Here is a 16,405-nt window from a genome sequence, read left to right as displayed (position 1 = left end):
CCTAGCTTATGAATGAAAAGACGGACGGCAAAAAAACAAGAAGAGTGGCCAACGGGCAACTAAGACACGAAGAGAAAATAGCAAAGGTCCCAATTGAGAACATGTTCTACAAAGACTTGCCTCCTGCATTTGTATCAATAGTAGGGCCCTCAGGAAGTGGGAAGAGCACTCTAATGAGGTCGATGGTGAAATACTTTACCCATCAACTTTTGGACAGGCCGAGGGGTCCTGTGACACTGTCTTCATCCAAAACAAAGAGAATCACATTGTTTGAGTCGAGAGTGGATATCCACCAGTTTGTTGATGTATCCAAGATATCGGACTTGGTAATTTTTACCATCAACAGTATGGCAGGATTGGAAATGGAGACTTTTGAGTTTCTCACTCTTCTGATGTCTCATGGGCTTTCGAAGATTTTATGTGTTGTGACGAATACCGATAACTGCAGAAACCCGAAGTACTTGAAGTCTATCAAAAAAAGAATATGGGAGGAGATATGTCCTGGAATCAAGTTCTTCTATGTGGGGAATGTCGAAGGAGGAAGATATACAGATGCTGATCTGCTAAAGCTTTGTAGAACTGTTGGAGTGATGAAGTACAGGCCCATAGAGTGGAAGTGCATGCATCCCCATGTTATTGCCGACAGGGTGGACGGGATGTTTGTCTATGGATATGTAAGAGGAGGCCTTATGAAGAAGGACATGGATATTCATATTCCCGGCCTTGGGGACAATCGAGTAGCCGAGATGGAAGTTCTAGCAGATCCTGTTCCGAGCCAGGGAGAAAACAAACTTTCTTTAAGGTCCAAGATTCTGTATTCTCCAATGTCCGAGGTAGTGGAAAGCAAGAGAGAAGACGACGAGAAGGAAAACAAAGTAAAGATTGAAATTGATTCGGATATGGAGATTAAGATTTTCAAGGGAGGCAAAAGCGTTGGAAAGGAAGTGGATGTGGATGAGGAGGACTCCATTTCAAGTAAGGACGAAGAAGAGGACTTGGAAAAAAAGTGCATTGAAGAAGATGAGTCGAACTTCAGCTTGTCGGAGCTGAAGGAAATGACTTCAAATAGATTTGAAAAAGAAGCAGTCACCGAAGAGGAGCTTGTCGAAAAATTTAATAAGGGATACGAAGAGAAGGAGAAAGAAAAAGGAAACATTCTCCTCCGAGAAAAAAGAAGGCTTGAAGAAGAAATGAAGAGAAACTCGGAGATGATGGTTCCTGGGGTGGTTGTTCCTGGAAAGTATGTCAAAATTAGATTGTCGACCCATATTTCGCAATTGATTGATTTTAGCAATGTTATTGTCCTTGGAAGTTTTCTTGTTGCAGAAAAGGAAACGAACATAATCCAAGGAAAAATAAAAAGATACAAGTGGTACAAGAAGATTCTGAAGACAAACGAACCGGCAATTTTCTCTGTTGGATGGAAAAGATTCCAGTGTGTTCCTGTTTTTAGTATGAAGGATGCAACTAGGAACAGGGTGATAAAGTATACTCCCGAGTCGATGCATTGCAATGTTTCCTTCTATGGGCCTGTTGTTCCAGCAGGAACTGGATTTTCTGTATACAGTGAGAAGGGAGACTTCAGGGTGCTGGCACTTGGGACAGTGACGGATGTCAACGGAGACGCAAAGCTGGTCAAGAAGTTGAAGCTAGTTGGGTATCCTAAACAGATTGTGCAGAATACAGTGTTTGTTCAGGACATGTTTACTTCTGATCTTGAAGTGCTGAAGTTTCAGGGAGCATCACTTAAGGCTGTGAGTGGGCTTAGAGGGCAAATAAAGGAGCCCCGGGGTAAGAACGGGGAGTACCGAGCTACATTTGAAGGAAGGATGCTGATGAGTGACATAATAACATTGAGATGCTTTGTTCCTGCCGAGGTGCACAAAATTTTCATTCCGGTCAACAACTTGGAGACCAGCTGGAGAGGACTTCGTAGATTACACGAGATAAGAGAGTCCTTAGGGCTCATACACAACTACGGCCCTGAAGAGTCTTCTTCGGGAGACGAAGAGTGTGTTGTTCCCGAGGAGGACTACAGCCTTCCTCAAAAGATCGAAAGCCAGCTTCCATTTGATAGAAGGAGCATTCCTGTTGTAAGCCAAAAGATTGAACTGCCGATTCCTCCTGACTACAAAGAGAAACATGAAATTAGAAACAGCATTATGAGGGAGAGGATGAAAAAGGATAAAGAGGAAGCAGAGAAAGAAGAGAATGCTCGACGGATGAAAGAAGAGAGCTTGAGGAAGAAAGAAAAAGAAAGAGAACAGAGAATCAAAAAAACCATACATGACAACCATAAAGACATGATGAAGAAGAGATACAAGAAAAAAAGATGACTTTTATTGTCCTATCTATTAAAACCCAAAGAATAATTCAGTACTTCAAGTTCTATAAATTCCATGTGCATTTATGTAGCTGTCTAGCTTTTCTTCAAATGTCTTTAGCTTTTCTATTAGAAGATCCTGATCTTTCAAGTCTTTGTCTAGATACTCATGTATTTTGGCGATGTTTGTGCTGTCAACCTCCCCGCTTCCGGAATCAATGGACTCGTTTTCTACAGAGTACTGGGAATCCAGATCGTCAAGACCTATGCTTGGAATTTCATTTAGTTCTGGAATATCAAGAGTGATAAGGTCCTGATCCATTCGTAGGGACTATTTTTTTGGGCCAAGTTAAGGGGTGCAGAAGTCGTATGTCTTTGCTGACGGTCAACGACAGACTGACGCTTGGAGATAAGTTCAAAGGGACAGTGAGGTATATTGGGAGAATAAAGTCGAAGGACGGGAAGTGGATAGGATTGGAGCTGGATGACCCTGTAGGGGCCAACAATGGAAGTGTCAATGGAGTAAGATATTTTCACTGCAAGGACAGGCATGGAATATTCATAAGATATGAGAAGATCAGAGAGGGTCTTGTGTGCGAGCCCAGAGACATAGGCGAGCCAAGGACTTTGGAACACCAGGCTCACGTCTACGAATCAAAGATAAGAAGGCTGGAGGAAACGATAGAGGGACTTAAAAATACAGAGAGAGAGGAGATAGTTGGGCTTCGAAGGGAGAACGAGGAAATAAAAAAGACCATTCTTTTCCTTCAAAGGAGAATGGGCCTGGTGGAGCCGGAGAGAAATGAGAAAGTTTACTCTGAATTGAAAGAACTTGCAGAAGAAAGCAAAAAGCATGTGTCGGACATGGTAGATCTTGTTTCCGATGTGTGCGAGATTCTGAATAGAGGTAAGACGATGAGAGGGAGTTCTGTCAAAGAATGCGAAAGACACAGAGTTGTGTTTCTAGTCAGCAGGATCATCGACGGGGTTCTAGACGGTGACATGGAAGCTGTTGAACACTTTAAGAAGGAGTTTGGAGATATAATGAAGAAGCATGGAATAAGTGTTGGATAGTTGGGTATGTGAATTAAACAGAGTGTTCTATTGTTGTATGATGTTATTTTGGTGTTTTTGTTTGAACCATCTTTTTGGAAGGCTGGGAAAAAGACTGTTGCAGAGCACGGCATCAAGCATCATTAGTTTAGTGGTATAATAGCCGGTTGCCATCTGGCTGGCCCGAGTTCGATTCTCGGATGATGCATTTTGCCATTCCCAGGTCCAAATTCCTATAAGATCTTTAATAGTTTCCTCATCCAAAGGCCATGGACTCTCTTTTTCTACCCCGAAGACGAACAGACTCCAGCCTCCTCACCACATCCTCATTTCCCCCCCTCATATAACCTTCATAAAAGTTCTCCAAGAATTTGGAATCGTGTGAACATCCGACTGCCCTTTCAAAAACATACAAATCAACAGCCTTGTCTTCGTCCTTAAGGGAAACATAGGATAGTCCAAAGTCAATTGCATATATTTTGTCTCCCGATATAAAGTTCGATGTTGTTAGATCCCCATGAACTATGTTTGCAAGATGGATCTTGGAGACAAGGGTCCCTAGCTCGAAGAAGAGGGCTCTTGGGTCATCGGAATCCTCGATTCTTTTCTTAAGAACCACTCCATCTATCTTTTCCATCACAATAGTGTCATCACACACATTTATTAATCTTGGTGCTGGCATCCCGAGTTCCTCAAGTTTCTTCAGAATTTTAGCCTCCCGTCTTGTCCTACTCCTTGTTATCTTCTGATCCAGAGTCTTTATTCTATAAGACTTGCTTACACGCTTCTTTGAAATAGTCTCTCCGTCATCTGAAATGATCGACTCTGCTCCCTGGAAAAGAAATCCCATTCAAAGGGATTCTAGAGACAAAAAGTTATTCGTCAAGTGCTTCTAAGCCATTTCTCCCCTTCTGTTCCTGGGAGAGGCACCACGAAGTCTTTGACAGATCTATCGATGGTTTCGAACACTTGTTCTATGCTGCATTCCCTTCCTATCTTCTCAAGAAAAACTATTTCCTTAGGCGACTTCATCACCACAACACAATTCCAATCTTCCTCGATTTGTTCATTTTCCGAAGGGTCTGTGATGACCACATTGTCAATTGAGCAGTAAGAAAAGCACTGGGGCATGTAGTTCATTTTCACTCCAAGGGTCTCCAGCACAGAATTCACGCCTTGGACTATAAGACTATAGATACTTCCGTCACAGGACAGAATCCTTAGGTCTATATGAATCAGTACAACCTCTTCATTTAACTTGATACAGAGGCTCTCAAGATCGATACTTTTCTGCTTGATATACACCTTGTGGAGGAAGTTCACCAATCTTTCATGTCTTTTTCCTCCCATGGATATGCTGAAGTTCACTATTCCTTCATGTGATTTGTCCACATATGGCCTGGATATGCCTTTCTGGGACACAGCCAGCAGCCGAGACTTCCCCATAGAGATCAGACAGGAATTAGATATCTTCTCTACTTCGAGCTTCCTTGTTTCCTTAATCTTTCTACCATCAAATCTTTCTTCTGCTTTTATCAAATTTTTCACTAACATCAAGGGGACCGTCCTCGTTGTTAAGATCTGGAGCTCCCTTCAAAGCCGATTGTTTTATGTCTCAAAGCTGCTGGGGAATTAGTAAACAATATGCTTTTGTTTTCTATGCTTTCTTTTGTATTCTGTAAAACAGAGGAAATAAGCCTGGAATTTGCAGACCTTAGCGGCCAAATGATCCCAATGGAAAGTGTTCCCTTGTCTTCCAGCCTCATTATGGTCTTTAGAGCCTTTGGAAGAGACTTCAGGCTTAAGCTGGCAGATTCATCCCTTGAAATCAATGGGACAGTCATGAGGCAGAACCTGTGTGACTTTTCCATTGAATGTCTTGATGAAGAAGAGTGCTACGGCTCAATATCCTTCTGTAATTTCATTTATGGATCGTTCGTATCCTCTGGAGTTATGTATCGGATCCAATCGGGAGAAGATGGGAGAGTCATAATCAAGAAACTGGGAAATATTTCCATGAATAGACAAGAGGATTCCAAGGAGCGCAAAGAAGTGAAGAACACTAAAAAAGTTATCAAAGTGTTTTTGATCAACGACTTCGATAGAGTTCAGGAGATAGGTCCGGACATCAATCTTGACACAATAGAAATATTCAGAAACGCAAAAGACATATTTGAAAGGAACAGATGGAGCATCGATGGCATCAGGCTGTCCCTGAATGGAATACTTAATGTTATAGACAAGCCTTTGATTCCGAAATCTTACGTTAGACTACGAGAGTTAGAAATGATAAAAACGAGAGACATTGATCCAGAATGGATTGAAAAAACCGATAGTGTTGGAACACTCAGGAAATTTAGTAGGATCCTCAGGCCTGTAAAAGAGAATACAAGGATAGGGATGCTCCTAGAGAAGTCTAATCTTGTCCTTCTTCTTCAGACATCCAGCATAAAAGTGAATGGGTTGACGTTTGTTGGAGGAATGGGCTCTATCACAAGGAGATTTGGAGTTGTTAAGATATTGGAGTCGGACTCGTACTTCTATAAGGGGAAGGTGCTTGCACATGAGATAGCACATGGGCTGGGTGCAGAACACGATTTGGATAAAGGGTGTCTAATGAGGGAGGAAGAGGGTCCGTTAGAGAAGGAAGAGAGTGCTGTCCTCAGTAACCGAAACATAAAGCAAATAGAAAGGTTTATTCTGAAGAACAAGATCCAGTTCGATGAGATAGACACTTGTGGAAATGGCGTGGTTGAGGGAGAAAAAGAGTGTGACTCAGGTCTTCCAAATGGTTCTCTTTGCTGTACTAGACAATGCAAGTTAAGGTCTGGGGCACAGTGCGATGACCGAAATGGAAGATGTTGTAAAGACTGCAGCTTACTTCCAAAAAACACAATGTGCAAAGAAAGATCTTCAAATATTCACAAGATGAACTGTGAGGAGGGGAGTTACTGCGACGGAGAATCCCCTATATGCAGAATCAAGTATGCTCAGGATGGGTCTAGGCCGGTCCCAGAAGGCTTCTGCAAGAAAGGAGTATTGCAAACAGAAGCCTTGATGTGCGAAAGAGTAGGGAAATTTCCCAGCACAAAGTGCTCATCTAAGGATGGCAGTCTCTGGTGTCTGGACCAGTACGATGTATGTTCTCCAGTCTTCACTTCACTTTTTTCCCCAATAAAACTTCCGGACATCTGGAGTCAGAAGGCTAATACTCTAGCTGTCATTAGAAGTAGATCCGTAATCTTACTGATGATTGTGTTGATAAGTTTATTGATAACCTCTAGACTCATTGTTCTAAGAAGATAGACATGTAGAGCAAAGATCTATTGGAGTAACCCATCAGCTTCGGCACTGAGGTATCCTATCGCCTTTAATGCATTTTCTTCAAAATCATCCCAGTCTCTGATGAATCTTTCATGAAATGTGCTCACATCCTCAGGCTCCAGTAGATGGGATTTGTACCTTAAGATATTAAACAAGATCCTTTGAACAACATTCATGGATGTAGTGGTATGGAGAGCAAGGATATCCATAACCTTCAAGACTTCCTCTTTAGTCATCCCTTTTATCCAATCTTCATCTAGAAGCTTTTCTAATGTTTCTAGAGAAGATTCGGACAAGTTGGAACCTTCCCCTTCCATATCCTCTGGTTTTCTTTCCAAGCCTTTCAAAAGTAGAAGCTCTGAATACAGACTTCCTCTCTTCTGTCTCCACACAGTTTCCTGTGCATTGCTTCTTTCCTTGAAGTCTGAGAAATTCAAAGCAAACTTCTCAGGTTTTGAGTGTGACTGGAAGTTGCTCTTGTTTGAAAATAAAATCAGATCATTGCTCTTAGAAACAGCCAAAAGAAAGTCAAGATTTGGAGAAAACCTGATGAATTTTGCTTCCTCATCCATCCCAAGCATGTCAAGAAGCGTGGTGGTCAGGATGTCGTAGAGAAAGATCTTCTCTCCGCACAAGATGGCTATCCATTTCGAGTCGCTGGATACACAATAATCCGTTATCTCATCTGCCATCTTGAATACTCTCGAAACCCCCTCGTCATAGAATAAGATCTGGAAGGAAGTACAGATAACAACAAAGCTTTCCATCAGTCTTATGGATACTACTCCCTTCTGCTCATATTTGGAGATAAATTCTCCCTTCGTTGTGTATATCCATACACCTGATGCTGTTGCCGCAATTATCCGTGTGAAGTCCATTGCCAAATCAATCAGCTCCTCACCAATGGAAAATTTGCTGTGCACAAGTTTTGATTTGAGGTTGATTAAAGTAATTTTGTCTTTTCCAAAACAGCAAAAGTCCTTGTATACAGATAGACAATTGACATCCTTTCTCAAAAGGGGCTTTGAGTTCTTCTCTGAGAAATTAAAGGAATGCAATTGCCCTTTTCCAGAACATACAATGTTTTTGTTAACATCCATCATCTCAATATCTCCTTTGAATTTGAACATGAAGTTCTGCTCGTCCCTATACACATTCATACTGAAGACACATTTGGGACCAAACAAAAGAACGCTTTTTTCATCTACAAACTCCATCCCTATTATCTTGTCGTTGTATGTTCTTCTTCTCTTAATTAGCTCAAGGTTATAGTTCTCTACCTCATAAAGAGACAATGAATCTTTTGTGGATATAACAAAGGATTTGTCATCGAGGAACTTTCCACTTAGAATTCTTCTGTCCAAACATTCCTCAGTCCCATCTTGTTTGCTAGTAGAACCTTCAATTGATCCCATCTTTTTCTTCTCGTCTAGATCAAACATTAGCATCTCTTTTCCTGTTATCACCATGAGATGGTTTCCTCCAAAGCTGAGCCCATGAACTTTACATCCTGCCTTAAATGAAAACAGAATCTTATCAGTCCTCAGGTTAAATACATGCACAATACCATTCTCTAAGCCTATTCCAACAACATCAATCACAGGACTCTGTTCAATCGCTGTTATCGTTGCCTCAAACGGCTTGTACACATACACTTCCCTCCTGGTAGACACATTGAACAGTACCATCCTTCCTCCCCGAAGAATCTTAACAACTTTGTTAACATATGTATGAGGATGGAACAAACTTTCAATCTCATCATGATCAATCTTATATATCTCGTTCAGATCCTCAGTAACAAACAGCTCGCTTTGTGTTAGAATCAGAATCACCTCTCCAAACCCAAGGATCTGTCTAATAATTCCTTCCAAGCTCTCCTCAGACACTCGGATCCTCTTGTTGGATTGAACCAAGCCTGCTGGAAGAGTAAAGCATCGGACAATACTCCCCCGAGTGGTCACATACACATCTCTGTATGACCCAACATAGACAAAATCTCCTTTCTGATAAGTGCAATGAATTTGATTGAACATAGGCCCGCAGAAGAGGAGATTCATCTTCTTCACATCGTATATCGTATAGCTCCTTTGGGTTGTGGATGTTATGTAGACAGTCTCATTGACCTCTCTGAGCATCAATGGGAAGTTCGAAGCCATTTGGTTGGCAATTCTATATCTCTTGAAGAGATCCGATTCATTAATCCTCATCTCAAGAGGGCAAATTTTTGGTAGCGGAAATCCTAGACCCATATGGACAGAAGTGACGGAGGATACATCCAAAGCTCTCCAAAAAGAGAATTCCTAGGAATAAAGACACTAAGAACACTCACAATCAAACAGATCAACAACTGTGACTTTGATGAGGCATCTTCAACACACATGATCGACTCTGCGGAAGTCACCAACGTTCAAATTGTTGGATGGGTTGTATCTTCGAGAACATCGGCAACAGGTTCGATGTTTGTTTTGGAGGATGGGACAGAGAGTGTGGATTGTACATTCTGGCCAAGTAATTCCTATGAGGAAGAGCAGTGCAAGGCTCTTGAAGAACATGGACTTCTCCAGGTCAATGGGTCTCTCCGAACATTCAATGGAAAGAGAAGTGTATCTGTGTCCCATCTAGCCCAGGTAGAAGACCCAAATCTTATCACCTACCACTTTCTGAACTGTATCTATCAACATCTATTCTATACCAGGCAGCTTCAGAGAGAAGAGGTAAAAAGCGATGGTGCAAAGCTCGGCAGGATCCAGGAGGACATACTGGAGTGCTATAGGAAGAACCAGGATGAGAATGGGCTTCACATAAATGTGGTTATCAAGATGCTCTCGTCTAAATATCCAGAAAGCGAGATTAAAGAAAACATCGATGTTCTATTGAGGGATTGCCATCTTTACAGTGTGGATGGTTTGGAATACAAGACAACAGTTTAAGGAGCCTGCTATTTAATAAAATGTATTTCGATACAGAGAGTTTGGAACTGTGTTGGCTACCCTTCGTCCTGTACGCCACTGAGATCTAATCCCTTTACATGCGTATTCGTTATTCGGATCCGTCTTCTGCTTCTTCTATCCTTTTTGATCTTGATTGTAGATCTCTTCTTAACATTTTCGACTTTTTCTGTCTTTAGTCCGGCGGTGTTAAGTTCCCTTATTAGATCATGGTATGTCGATATCCTAACTTGGCTCCACAAATCTTTTATCTCTGGAGCAACAGGATTTTCCTGCATATCGTTCCAGAACACCACCTCGGACCCATCTAGGTCACTAAGCACAATTATTTCATTATTTTTCTTCAGCTCATCTACAAACGGCGCAATATTCACTGGGGAATCCATCAACTTGCTCATCTCCAAACCCTCTTCTCCATTCAACTTCTTCATAACTTCTCTCATGTCCTCTACACTCCTTATCGAGTACAAAGGCTTGAACATCAAAGTGTTATGAGTTGAAACTATCCTTGGATTTTTCTTAATAGACTGAAGGAGCATGTAATTGTTGTGTAAGTCGATTCTTGTCTTATCTCTTATCTCCTCAAAGGACAGTGGCCGATCATACTGCTTCAAGAGGCTGATCACCGCATGTATGTAGGTGTTTGTGTGCCTCTGGATTCCTCTGTCCATCGAGTCGATGCGATCCATCTCTGGGCTTGGGATGGGATGGTTTTAATTCTTGATGTTGAATTCTACAGAGAAAAGCCCATCTTAAAATGACTTGGGATGAGCATAGAGTTGCAAGTATCGACCTGGTGACCAATGAACCAGTTGTAAACGAGGAGACAATCAAGGGCGAATTCATTCGGTTTATTGAACTGTTCAAGACGACACAAAAGGAGTACTCTCATGTACTTTCGTCAAACATCAACCGGAATAACTTTTCTCTAACAGTAAGGCTGGAGCATATTTACCAGTATTCGAGCCTTCTTTCTCAGGAGCTATCCAAGAGGCCTGAAAAGGTTATTGAGTGGTTTGAAGAGGCTATAGTAAGTAAGTACAATACAGGAGGGACAGAGGGATTTCAGCTCCGTTTGGTTTCAGGAGGTAGGTGCATACCCATCAGAGAAATAAATGCATCCCGGACAAATAAGATAGTGAAGATACAGGGAATAGTTGTTTCTGCATCTTCTGTTATCACAAAGCCGAAGGTACTGTTTCTTGTTTGCAGAAACTGCCTTAGCAGCAAAGAAGTTGTGGATATGATTCCCAGGATGTGCGACAAGGCAGAATGCCCAGCCGATCCTTATATTGTGATACCTGAGAAAAGCAGGGTGATAGATGTGCAGTATGTGAAGATCCAAGAGTTTTTTGAAGACATTCCTGTTGGAGAAACACCCAGGCACTTCAGCCTGGTTTTGGAAAAGGGAATGGTTAACAGCTTGATTCCAGGATCAAAAGTTATTATTACAGGGATCTACTGTATGAGAATGATCCGTGACAGTTCTCTTCCAATTGTAAAAGTGGTAGGGCTTGAGCATCAGAATCTCAAGATTTCAAGAATGTTTACAGAGGAGGAGGAAGAGAGCTTCAAAAGGCTTAGCAAAACAAACATTTATGAAAAGATTTCAAAATCCATCGCGCCTTCGGTGTATGGACATGAGGATGTAAAGAAGGCTCTAGCCTGCATGCTGTTTGGAGGAACCAGAAGAGTATTTGAGGATAAAGTCACTCTAAGAGGAGATATCAATGTTCTTCTTCTAGGAGATCCGGGGATGGCCAAATCGCAACTTCTGAAGTTTATGGAACTTGCATCTCCCGTGGGTGTTTACACAAGTGGAAAGGGAAGCTCGGCAGCAGGACTAACAGCCAGTGTAATAAGAGACAGCAGTGGAGAATTTTATCTTGAAGGGGGAGCACTGGTTCTTGCAGACAATGGAATATGCTGTATCGATGAGTTTGACAAAATGAATGAGCATGACAGAGTTGCCATCCATGAGGCCATGGAGCAACAAACAATATCAATTGCAAAGGCTGGGATAACAACGATGCTAAACACCAGAACAAGCATACTTGCTGCTGCAAACCCGGTTTTTGGAAGATATGACGATTATAAGACTCCTGATGAAAACATTGAATTTGGAGCCACCATTTTATCTAGGTTTGACTGCATATTTATACTTAAAGACAAGTTTGGTCCCAATGACATCACTCTTGCAAAGCATGTGCTCTCTGTCCATCAAGACAAGGTCAGAGGGGATGCTAAGTGTCCTGAAGAGACACAGGATGGAAATGAAGAATGGGTCCTTGGGGAGGAAGAGCATTCGGGGACCCTCCCGGTTAGCGTGTTAAAAAGATATGTACAGTATGCCAAAGGCAAGGTGTTTCCAACACTTTCGGATGCGGCATCCAAGCAGCTGTCAAGATACTATGTCAACACAAGAAAAGAGGTTAGGCAGTTTGAACAAAGCACTCTGAAGCGGAACTCAATTCCAATAACGGTTCGGCAGCTAGAAGCAATAATACGGATAGGAGAGTCACTTGCGAAGATGGAATTGAGCCAAGTAGTCTCCGAAAAGCACGTAGAGGAAGCAATAAGGCTGTTTAATGTAAGCACGATGAACGCAGTTTCCCAAGGACATATGCTAGAAGGAATGGTCCGTCCCGATGTGATCAACGATATCGAAGAGATATGCAACAGGATAAAGCAGCTTGTACCAGTTGGAGGATCAATAAAATACAACGATCTAATCAAAAGGCTTGAAGGAAAAGATGAATGGATGTGCAAAAAAGCCATCGATTACATGTGCAAACAAGAAAAGCTGATAGCTAGAGATATGGGAAGAGTATTGATAAGGCAGCCTTAGAAATAAACATGAGGATCCTGTTTATGGTTCATCTCCGATAAATTATATGGAACCCAGAGGGTGTGGAAACAGGGGCGGATATCTCTCCTCTTCGAAGAGAAAATGCTGGCCTTTCAAACTCCTTCATCATTTCATTTCCACATACAAACCCCAAGTCTCCTCCTCTTTTTGAAGACGAGCACTGGGAGTGTTTATATGCATATTCCTTAAAGATCTCTTTGAAATCACTATCATTAACTTTTGCCTTTAACTCCTCATAGATCTCCTTTATTTTTAAGAAAGCCTCTTCAACGCTTACATCTACGGGCTTTCTTGATTTTTCGTGTTTTATCAATATATGGTACAGCCTAAAGCCCTCGGAAGGCTTTCTCTGTGTTTTCTCTGCTGTCTCTGTATTGTAGAAGTATGGATTTCCTGTCTCCTTGTCTTTGAGTTTTATCCACATCCTGGGGTGTAGTTGGGTAAGATATCTGCAGAGTATATAGGGCTAAAAACAACGCCCTCTGTAAAATGATTATTCCAATAAGATGCTTTACTTGCGGGAAGGAAATCTCCAGCAAATGGGAGCCGTATCTAGAACTTCTAAGGACCAGCGGGAGAGAAGCCGAGGCACTTGACGAACTAGGGATGAAAAGAATATGCTGCAGAAGGATGTTTCTGGGGCATGTGGACATTGTGGACAAACTCTTGAAGTTTGATATTGTCAAGGATTTCACCCAGAAAAGTTAGCTGGCTCTGTACTTTCTAGCTTCAAAATGGATTTATTCATGGTTGAATCCTTAAACCTCAACTCCAACTTTCCTAAGAGCTATTTTTATCCATTCGGGTATCTCTTTAAATCTATTTCCCATAAAAGTCTTAATAAACTCAGGATATTTATCTTCCATTATGGACTCTCTAATTCTTTTTGTGAGATTTCTCATGTAATGCAAGTTGTGAATTGTGAGAAGCATGCAGAAGTTGGTGGTTCCTTTGATCGAAAACATAAATGCCCTTGAGTATCTAGAACACACAAAGCAACTGCAGGTTTCATCTATCTTCCTTTTGTCATACTTAAGTTTGGATGTGAAACAGACATCTCCGGAATCAGAAAACCCTCTTCCAAACCTGGCTGTCCTTGTTGGATATACGCAGTCGGACATATCACTTCCCAGTGCTACACACACCACTATATCTTCGGGATACCCCACTCCCATGAGATATCTCGGAATTCCTTCTGGAAGGTTCTTTATACAAAAGTGAACAATCCGTGCAAATTCGGATTTCTCTTCTCCTCCGCTTAATCCCCCTATTGCAAGGCCCTTTGGAGATCTCTTGAGGACTTCGGCAATGCTTTCTGCCCTTAGCTCTTCGTCAAGTCCTCCTTGGATTATGGGAAATAATATCTGTGTACTCCCTTCCTCGAGTCTTATTTGAGGAAGATCTTCCTTTTTTAATTTTTTAGTGTGTTCATCAACTTCATGGCGGTTGACCGCTGTAATACACCTATCCATCCATCTTATGGACCTCCTCATTGCAACTTCTATTTTTTCCTTGGAATCACATGGATTTACAACATCATCGAGCTGCATGATGATGTCTGCACCTAATTCCATTTGTATGCTCATGCTATCTTCTGGTGTGAACAAGGTGTTCTCAAACTTCACTCCCTCCTCTGTCACAACAACATCGGGTAAGCTCCCAATCTGAAACCCTCCAGAATCAGTTAGCATCCCTCTATTATACTTCATAAATCTTTTGATGTTCTTCCCCAGCTTCCTAAGGTGATACGTGTTTGTCAAAATCATATTCTCCTGGAGGTCAGGAACGCGAATGCCCTTCATCGCTCCATATGTCCCTACAGGCATAAATATAGGCAACTCAAGGCATGTGTCGTTCAATTCGAATATCGAAACTCTTGCATCTGTTGTACTGCACTTTTTTACAATCTTGAAATCACCGAGCATTTAGGGTGATTTCAATGGAGTTTTTACTATTCGCTCAACTGCAATCCTATAAAATTCGGTGGTTGAAAGCCTCTGGATTATTGTGCTCAAATATCTTATCTCCATGACCGTTTGAAAGTGCATCAAGGTTTATTCAAAAAATTAAAGACCGGCGGTGCCTTTCCACTCTTGTTCAGAACGATTCTGTTTCTTCTTAGGATACATTCTTCGCAGTCTTGGATATGCAGGCTTTCTAGTCTTGCACATAATTCCCTACCTAGCTCAATGTCGGACTTTAAAAGGTCTTGGTATACATTGTAGAATCTTCCACAATCTCCTACTGTTCCATAGATTCCAAGTACACTTGCATATATCTGAATGTCCCTGTGGCTCTGTTTCTTGAAAAACAGGAACTTTTTACTTTTGATCTTTTTCCATTCGTCGTAAGCTTGTGCCGAATATCTTACACATAGGGCATGTGTCTCCGAATCTTGGCACTTGCTACACAGTACTTGAAGTGCCCTCAAGAAATTCCCAATCAAGTCTTCGTTATTATGGAGAAAGCCAATCATTTTCGAGAATTTTCTGAGAATAAAGATCCTAAGTGTTACTGAGATCTCGTGAAGTTTGATCATAACATCATCTATCAAGACGTATAGCGAATCAAGATCTCCTGAGAACATGGAATACTCAACGACTTCTGCCATTCTAACCTTCCAGATGTGAACCCCATCGTTGTCCTTCAACCCCCGGAAACAAAGAGCACAGGCCTTGTTAACACTTACATTTGTTCTCTCCGTGTTGTTTTCATATATCAACCACCCATCTTCATAGCATTTGTTTCTTATGCAGAGCTCCATCATCGAATTGTCCATGGCTTCTGGATCGTTCTCCCGATTTAAAGCCCACATCTGAACACATTCGGCCCAGTCCATATTCTTCCGCTGTATTATAAGCCACTCTTCAGTATCTTTCCCCGGGTTCCTTAACACCTCATTAACCTTGCATAGACTTTCAATGCTTCCCTTATATGGAAACAGGCTGTCTTCTTCAAATGGAAAGTCTTCAAACTCTTTTAATAATCCCTCGGCCGAAACATGGGATTCCTGTCTCATGCTGAGCAACAGAGAAAGCTTGAAAGCTGCATAACTCTTCTTGCTACACGAAAAAACCTTGAAAAACCTGATCAGTTCATTTCTTCTGAATAGCAGAACCATTAAAAGCTCCAGACTTTTTGTTGTAAATTCTTTTCTTGCATTGCTGTCCACTAACTTGTAGTACTTGTATGTTATAGACTCCACATCCTGCTCACAGTTTATTTTGATGGCCTTTTCCACAAAATGTGTCTTAAATACCGCAATGAGCTGGTCCCTCAACGCCTCCTCGTACATCTCCTTGGTATCTTTCTTATATACTAGGACTTCCTTTACGCTACTCATTTCCCTATTCTCTATCCTTTTCATCACAAAGTCCTCAACTTCGAAAAACACTAAAAAGTCGACCACACCGGCAGACTCAACATGATAGGAAAGGCAAGAAACTGCACATGCATATGCTTTGAACATGTCATGAAGATTTCGAATCCTTATGTTTTCTTCACAGAGTGTACATTCAATGCCGCTCTTTTTTGGGAACTGCTTCAGAATCCCCTTTAACTTCAAAAAGTTCTTAAAAGTCTGTTGATCAAGAAGGTTCTCGTCAAAAGAGCAGCTTTCCTCGGTAGAAATTTCCATTTCCAATGTTTATCCGACTACACATTTATTTCTGTAAACATAAACAATTTGGAAAAAAGCGACCTTAATTTCACAAAAAGTATCTTCCTCCAATTAAAACTCTCCATCCTCCTTCCAAGATTCTTAGTTCAAAGAACATCCCTTCCGAGTCCCATCTCATTCTTTTCGATGCTGCCAAGATAAGATATCAAAAAGCTACAATATATCACCAACTTAAAATAAACTTAGGTATATAAGCCATTGTCGCTAAT

The 16,405-nt window shown here is 41.4% G+C and overlaps 14 protein-coding genes and 1 non-coding gene across 15 annotated transcripts; 7 read left to right on the top strand and 8 right to left on the bottom strand.

Moving 5' to 3' along the window:
- Positions 1 to 8: 8 nt before the first annotated feature.
- Positions 9 to 2,336, top strand: Eint_060340 (GTP-binding protein; the record flags this gene model as incomplete). Its single annotated transcript, XM_003072956.1, has 1 exon — positions 9 to 2,336. One exon carries the CDS (start codon positions 9 to 11, stop codon positions 2,334 to 2,336), a length of 2,328 nt encoding a protein of 775 aa, XP_003073002.1.
- A 45-nt stretch (positions 2,337 to 2,381) lies between these two features.
- On the bottom strand, positions 2,382 to 2,645 carry Eint_060335 (uncharacterized protein; the record flags this gene model as incomplete). Its single annotated transcript, XM_009163594.1, has 1 exon — positions 2,382 to 2,645. The coding sequence occupies one exon, from the start codon at positions 2,643 to 2,645 to the stop codon at positions 2,382 to 2,384; it is 264 nt and encodes an 87-aa protein (XP_009161858.1).
- A 47-nt stretch (positions 2,646 to 2,692) lies between these two features.
- Positions 2,693 to 3,397, top strand: Eint_060330 (dynactin complex subunit; the record flags this gene model as incomplete). The annotated part of the gene is made up of 1 exon (XM_003072955.1): positions 2,693 to 3,397. The coding sequence occupies one exon, from the start codon at positions 2,693 to 2,695 to the stop codon at positions 3,395 to 3,397; it is 705 nt and encodes a 234-aa protein (XP_003073001.1).
- A 116-nt stretch (positions 3,398 to 3,513) lies between these two features.
- Positions 3,514 to 3,584, top strand: Eint_060320. The gene has a single exon. It is a non-coding gene; the product is annotated as a tRNA-Gly (tRNA).
- Positions 3,585 to 3,632: 48 nt separating this feature from the next.
- Positions 3,633 to 4,226, bottom strand: Eint_060310 (O-sialoglycoprotein endopeptidase/protein kinase; the record flags this gene model as incomplete). The annotated part of the gene is made up of 1 exon (XM_003072954.1): positions 3,633 to 4,226. One exon carries the CDS (start codon positions 4,224 to 4,226, stop codon positions 3,633 to 3,635), a length of 594 nt encoding a protein of 197 aa, XP_003073000.1.
- A 32-nt stretch (positions 4,227 to 4,258) lies between these two features.
- On the bottom strand, positions 4,259 to 4,930 carry Eint_060300 (RNase PH-like exoribonuclease; the record flags this gene model as incomplete). The annotated part of the gene is made up of 1 exon (XM_003072953.1): positions 4,259 to 4,930. The coding sequence occupies one exon, from the start codon at positions 4,928 to 4,930 to the stop codon at positions 4,259 to 4,261; it is 672 nt and encodes a 223-aa protein (XP_003072999.1).
- A 90-nt stretch (positions 4,931 to 5,020) lies between these two features.
- Eint_060290 (zinc metallopeptidase) lies at positions 5,021 to 6,682 on the top strand (the record flags this gene model as incomplete). The annotated part of the gene is made up of 1 exon (XM_003072952.1): positions 5,021 to 6,682. The coding sequence occupies one exon, from the start codon at positions 5,021 to 5,023 to the stop codon at positions 6,680 to 6,682; it is 1,662 nt and encodes a 553-aa protein (XP_003072998.1).
- Positions 6,683 to 6,699: 17 nt separating this feature from the next.
- Eint_060280 (rRNA-processing protein UTP21) lies at positions 6,700 to 8,907 on the bottom strand (the record flags this gene model as incomplete). The annotated part of the gene is made up of 1 exon (XM_003072951.2): positions 6,700 to 8,907. The coding sequence occupies one exon, from the start codon at positions 8,905 to 8,907 to the stop codon at positions 6,700 to 6,702; it is 2,208 nt and encodes a 735-aa protein (XP_003072997.2).
- Positions 8,908 to 8,949: 42 nt separating this feature from the next.
- Eint_060270 (replication factor A protein 2) lies at positions 8,950 to 9,630 on the top strand (the record flags this gene model as incomplete). Its single annotated transcript, XM_003072950.1, has 1 exon — positions 8,950 to 9,630. The coding sequence occupies one exon, from the start codon at positions 8,950 to 8,952 to the stop codon at positions 9,628 to 9,630; it is 681 nt and encodes a 226-aa protein (XP_003072996.1).
- Positions 9,631 to 9,686: 56 nt separating this feature from the next.
- Eint_060260 (transcription initiation factor TFIIE subunit beta) lies at positions 9,687 to 10,337 on the bottom strand (the record flags this gene model as incomplete). The annotated part of the gene is made up of 1 exon (XM_003072949.1): positions 9,687 to 10,337. One exon carries the CDS (start codon positions 10,335 to 10,337, stop codon positions 9,687 to 9,689), a length of 651 nt encoding a protein of 216 aa, XP_003072995.1.
- A 68-nt stretch (positions 10,338 to 10,405) lies between these two features.
- Positions 10,406 to 12,496, top strand: Eint_060250 (DNA replication licensing factor Mcm5; the record flags this gene model as incomplete). Its single annotated transcript, XM_003072948.1, has 1 exon — positions 10,406 to 12,496. One exon carries the CDS (start codon positions 10,406 to 10,408, stop codon positions 12,494 to 12,496), a length of 2,091 nt encoding a protein of 696 aa, XP_003072994.1.
- A 28-nt stretch (positions 12,497 to 12,524) lies between these two features.
- Positions 12,525 to 12,941, bottom strand: Eint_060240 (peptidyl-prolyl cis-trans isomerase; the record flags this gene model as incomplete). The annotated part of the gene is made up of 1 exon (XM_003072947.1): positions 12,525 to 12,941. The coding sequence occupies one exon, from the start codon at positions 12,939 to 12,941 to the stop codon at positions 12,525 to 12,527; it is 417 nt and encodes a 138-aa protein (XP_003072993.1).
- A 65-nt stretch (positions 12,942 to 13,006) lies between these two features.
- On the top strand, positions 13,007 to 13,225 carry Eint_060230 (DNA-directed RNA polymerase II subunit N; the record flags this gene model as incomplete). The annotated part of the gene is made up of 1 exon (XM_003072946.1): positions 13,007 to 13,225. The coding sequence occupies one exon, from the start codon at positions 13,007 to 13,009 to the stop codon at positions 13,223 to 13,225; it is 219 nt and encodes a 72-aa protein (XP_003072992.1).
- A 50-nt stretch (positions 13,226 to 13,275) lies between these two features.
- Positions 13,276 to 14,442, bottom strand: Eint_060220 (queuine tRNA-ribosyltransferase; the record flags this gene model as incomplete). The annotated part of the gene is made up of 1 exon (XM_003072945.1): positions 13,276 to 14,442. The coding sequence occupies one exon, from the start codon at positions 14,440 to 14,442 to the stop codon at positions 13,276 to 13,278; it is 1,167 nt and encodes a 388-aa protein (XP_003072991.1).
- Positions 14,443 to 14,564: 122 nt separating this feature from the next.
- Eint_060210 (uncharacterized protein) lies at positions 14,565 to 16,154 on the bottom strand (the record flags this gene model as incomplete). Its single annotated transcript, XM_003072944.1, has 1 exon — positions 14,565 to 16,154. One exon carries the CDS (start codon positions 16,152 to 16,154, stop codon positions 14,565 to 14,567), a length of 1,590 nt encoding a protein of 529 aa, XP_003072990.1.
- Between the last annotated feature and the right edge of the window lie 251 nt (positions 16,155 to 16,405).

Source organism: Encephalitozoon intestinalis, chromosome VI (genome assembly GCF_000146465.1).
Source record: "Encephalitozoon intestinalis ATCC 50506 chromosome VI, complete sequence".
Lineage (NCBI taxonomy): Eukaryota > Fungi > Microsporidia > Unikaryonidae > Encephalitozoon > Encephalitozoon intestinalis.
Note: the sequence above shows the minus strand (reverse complement) of the source record. Positions and strands in the feature narration are given on the sequence as shown.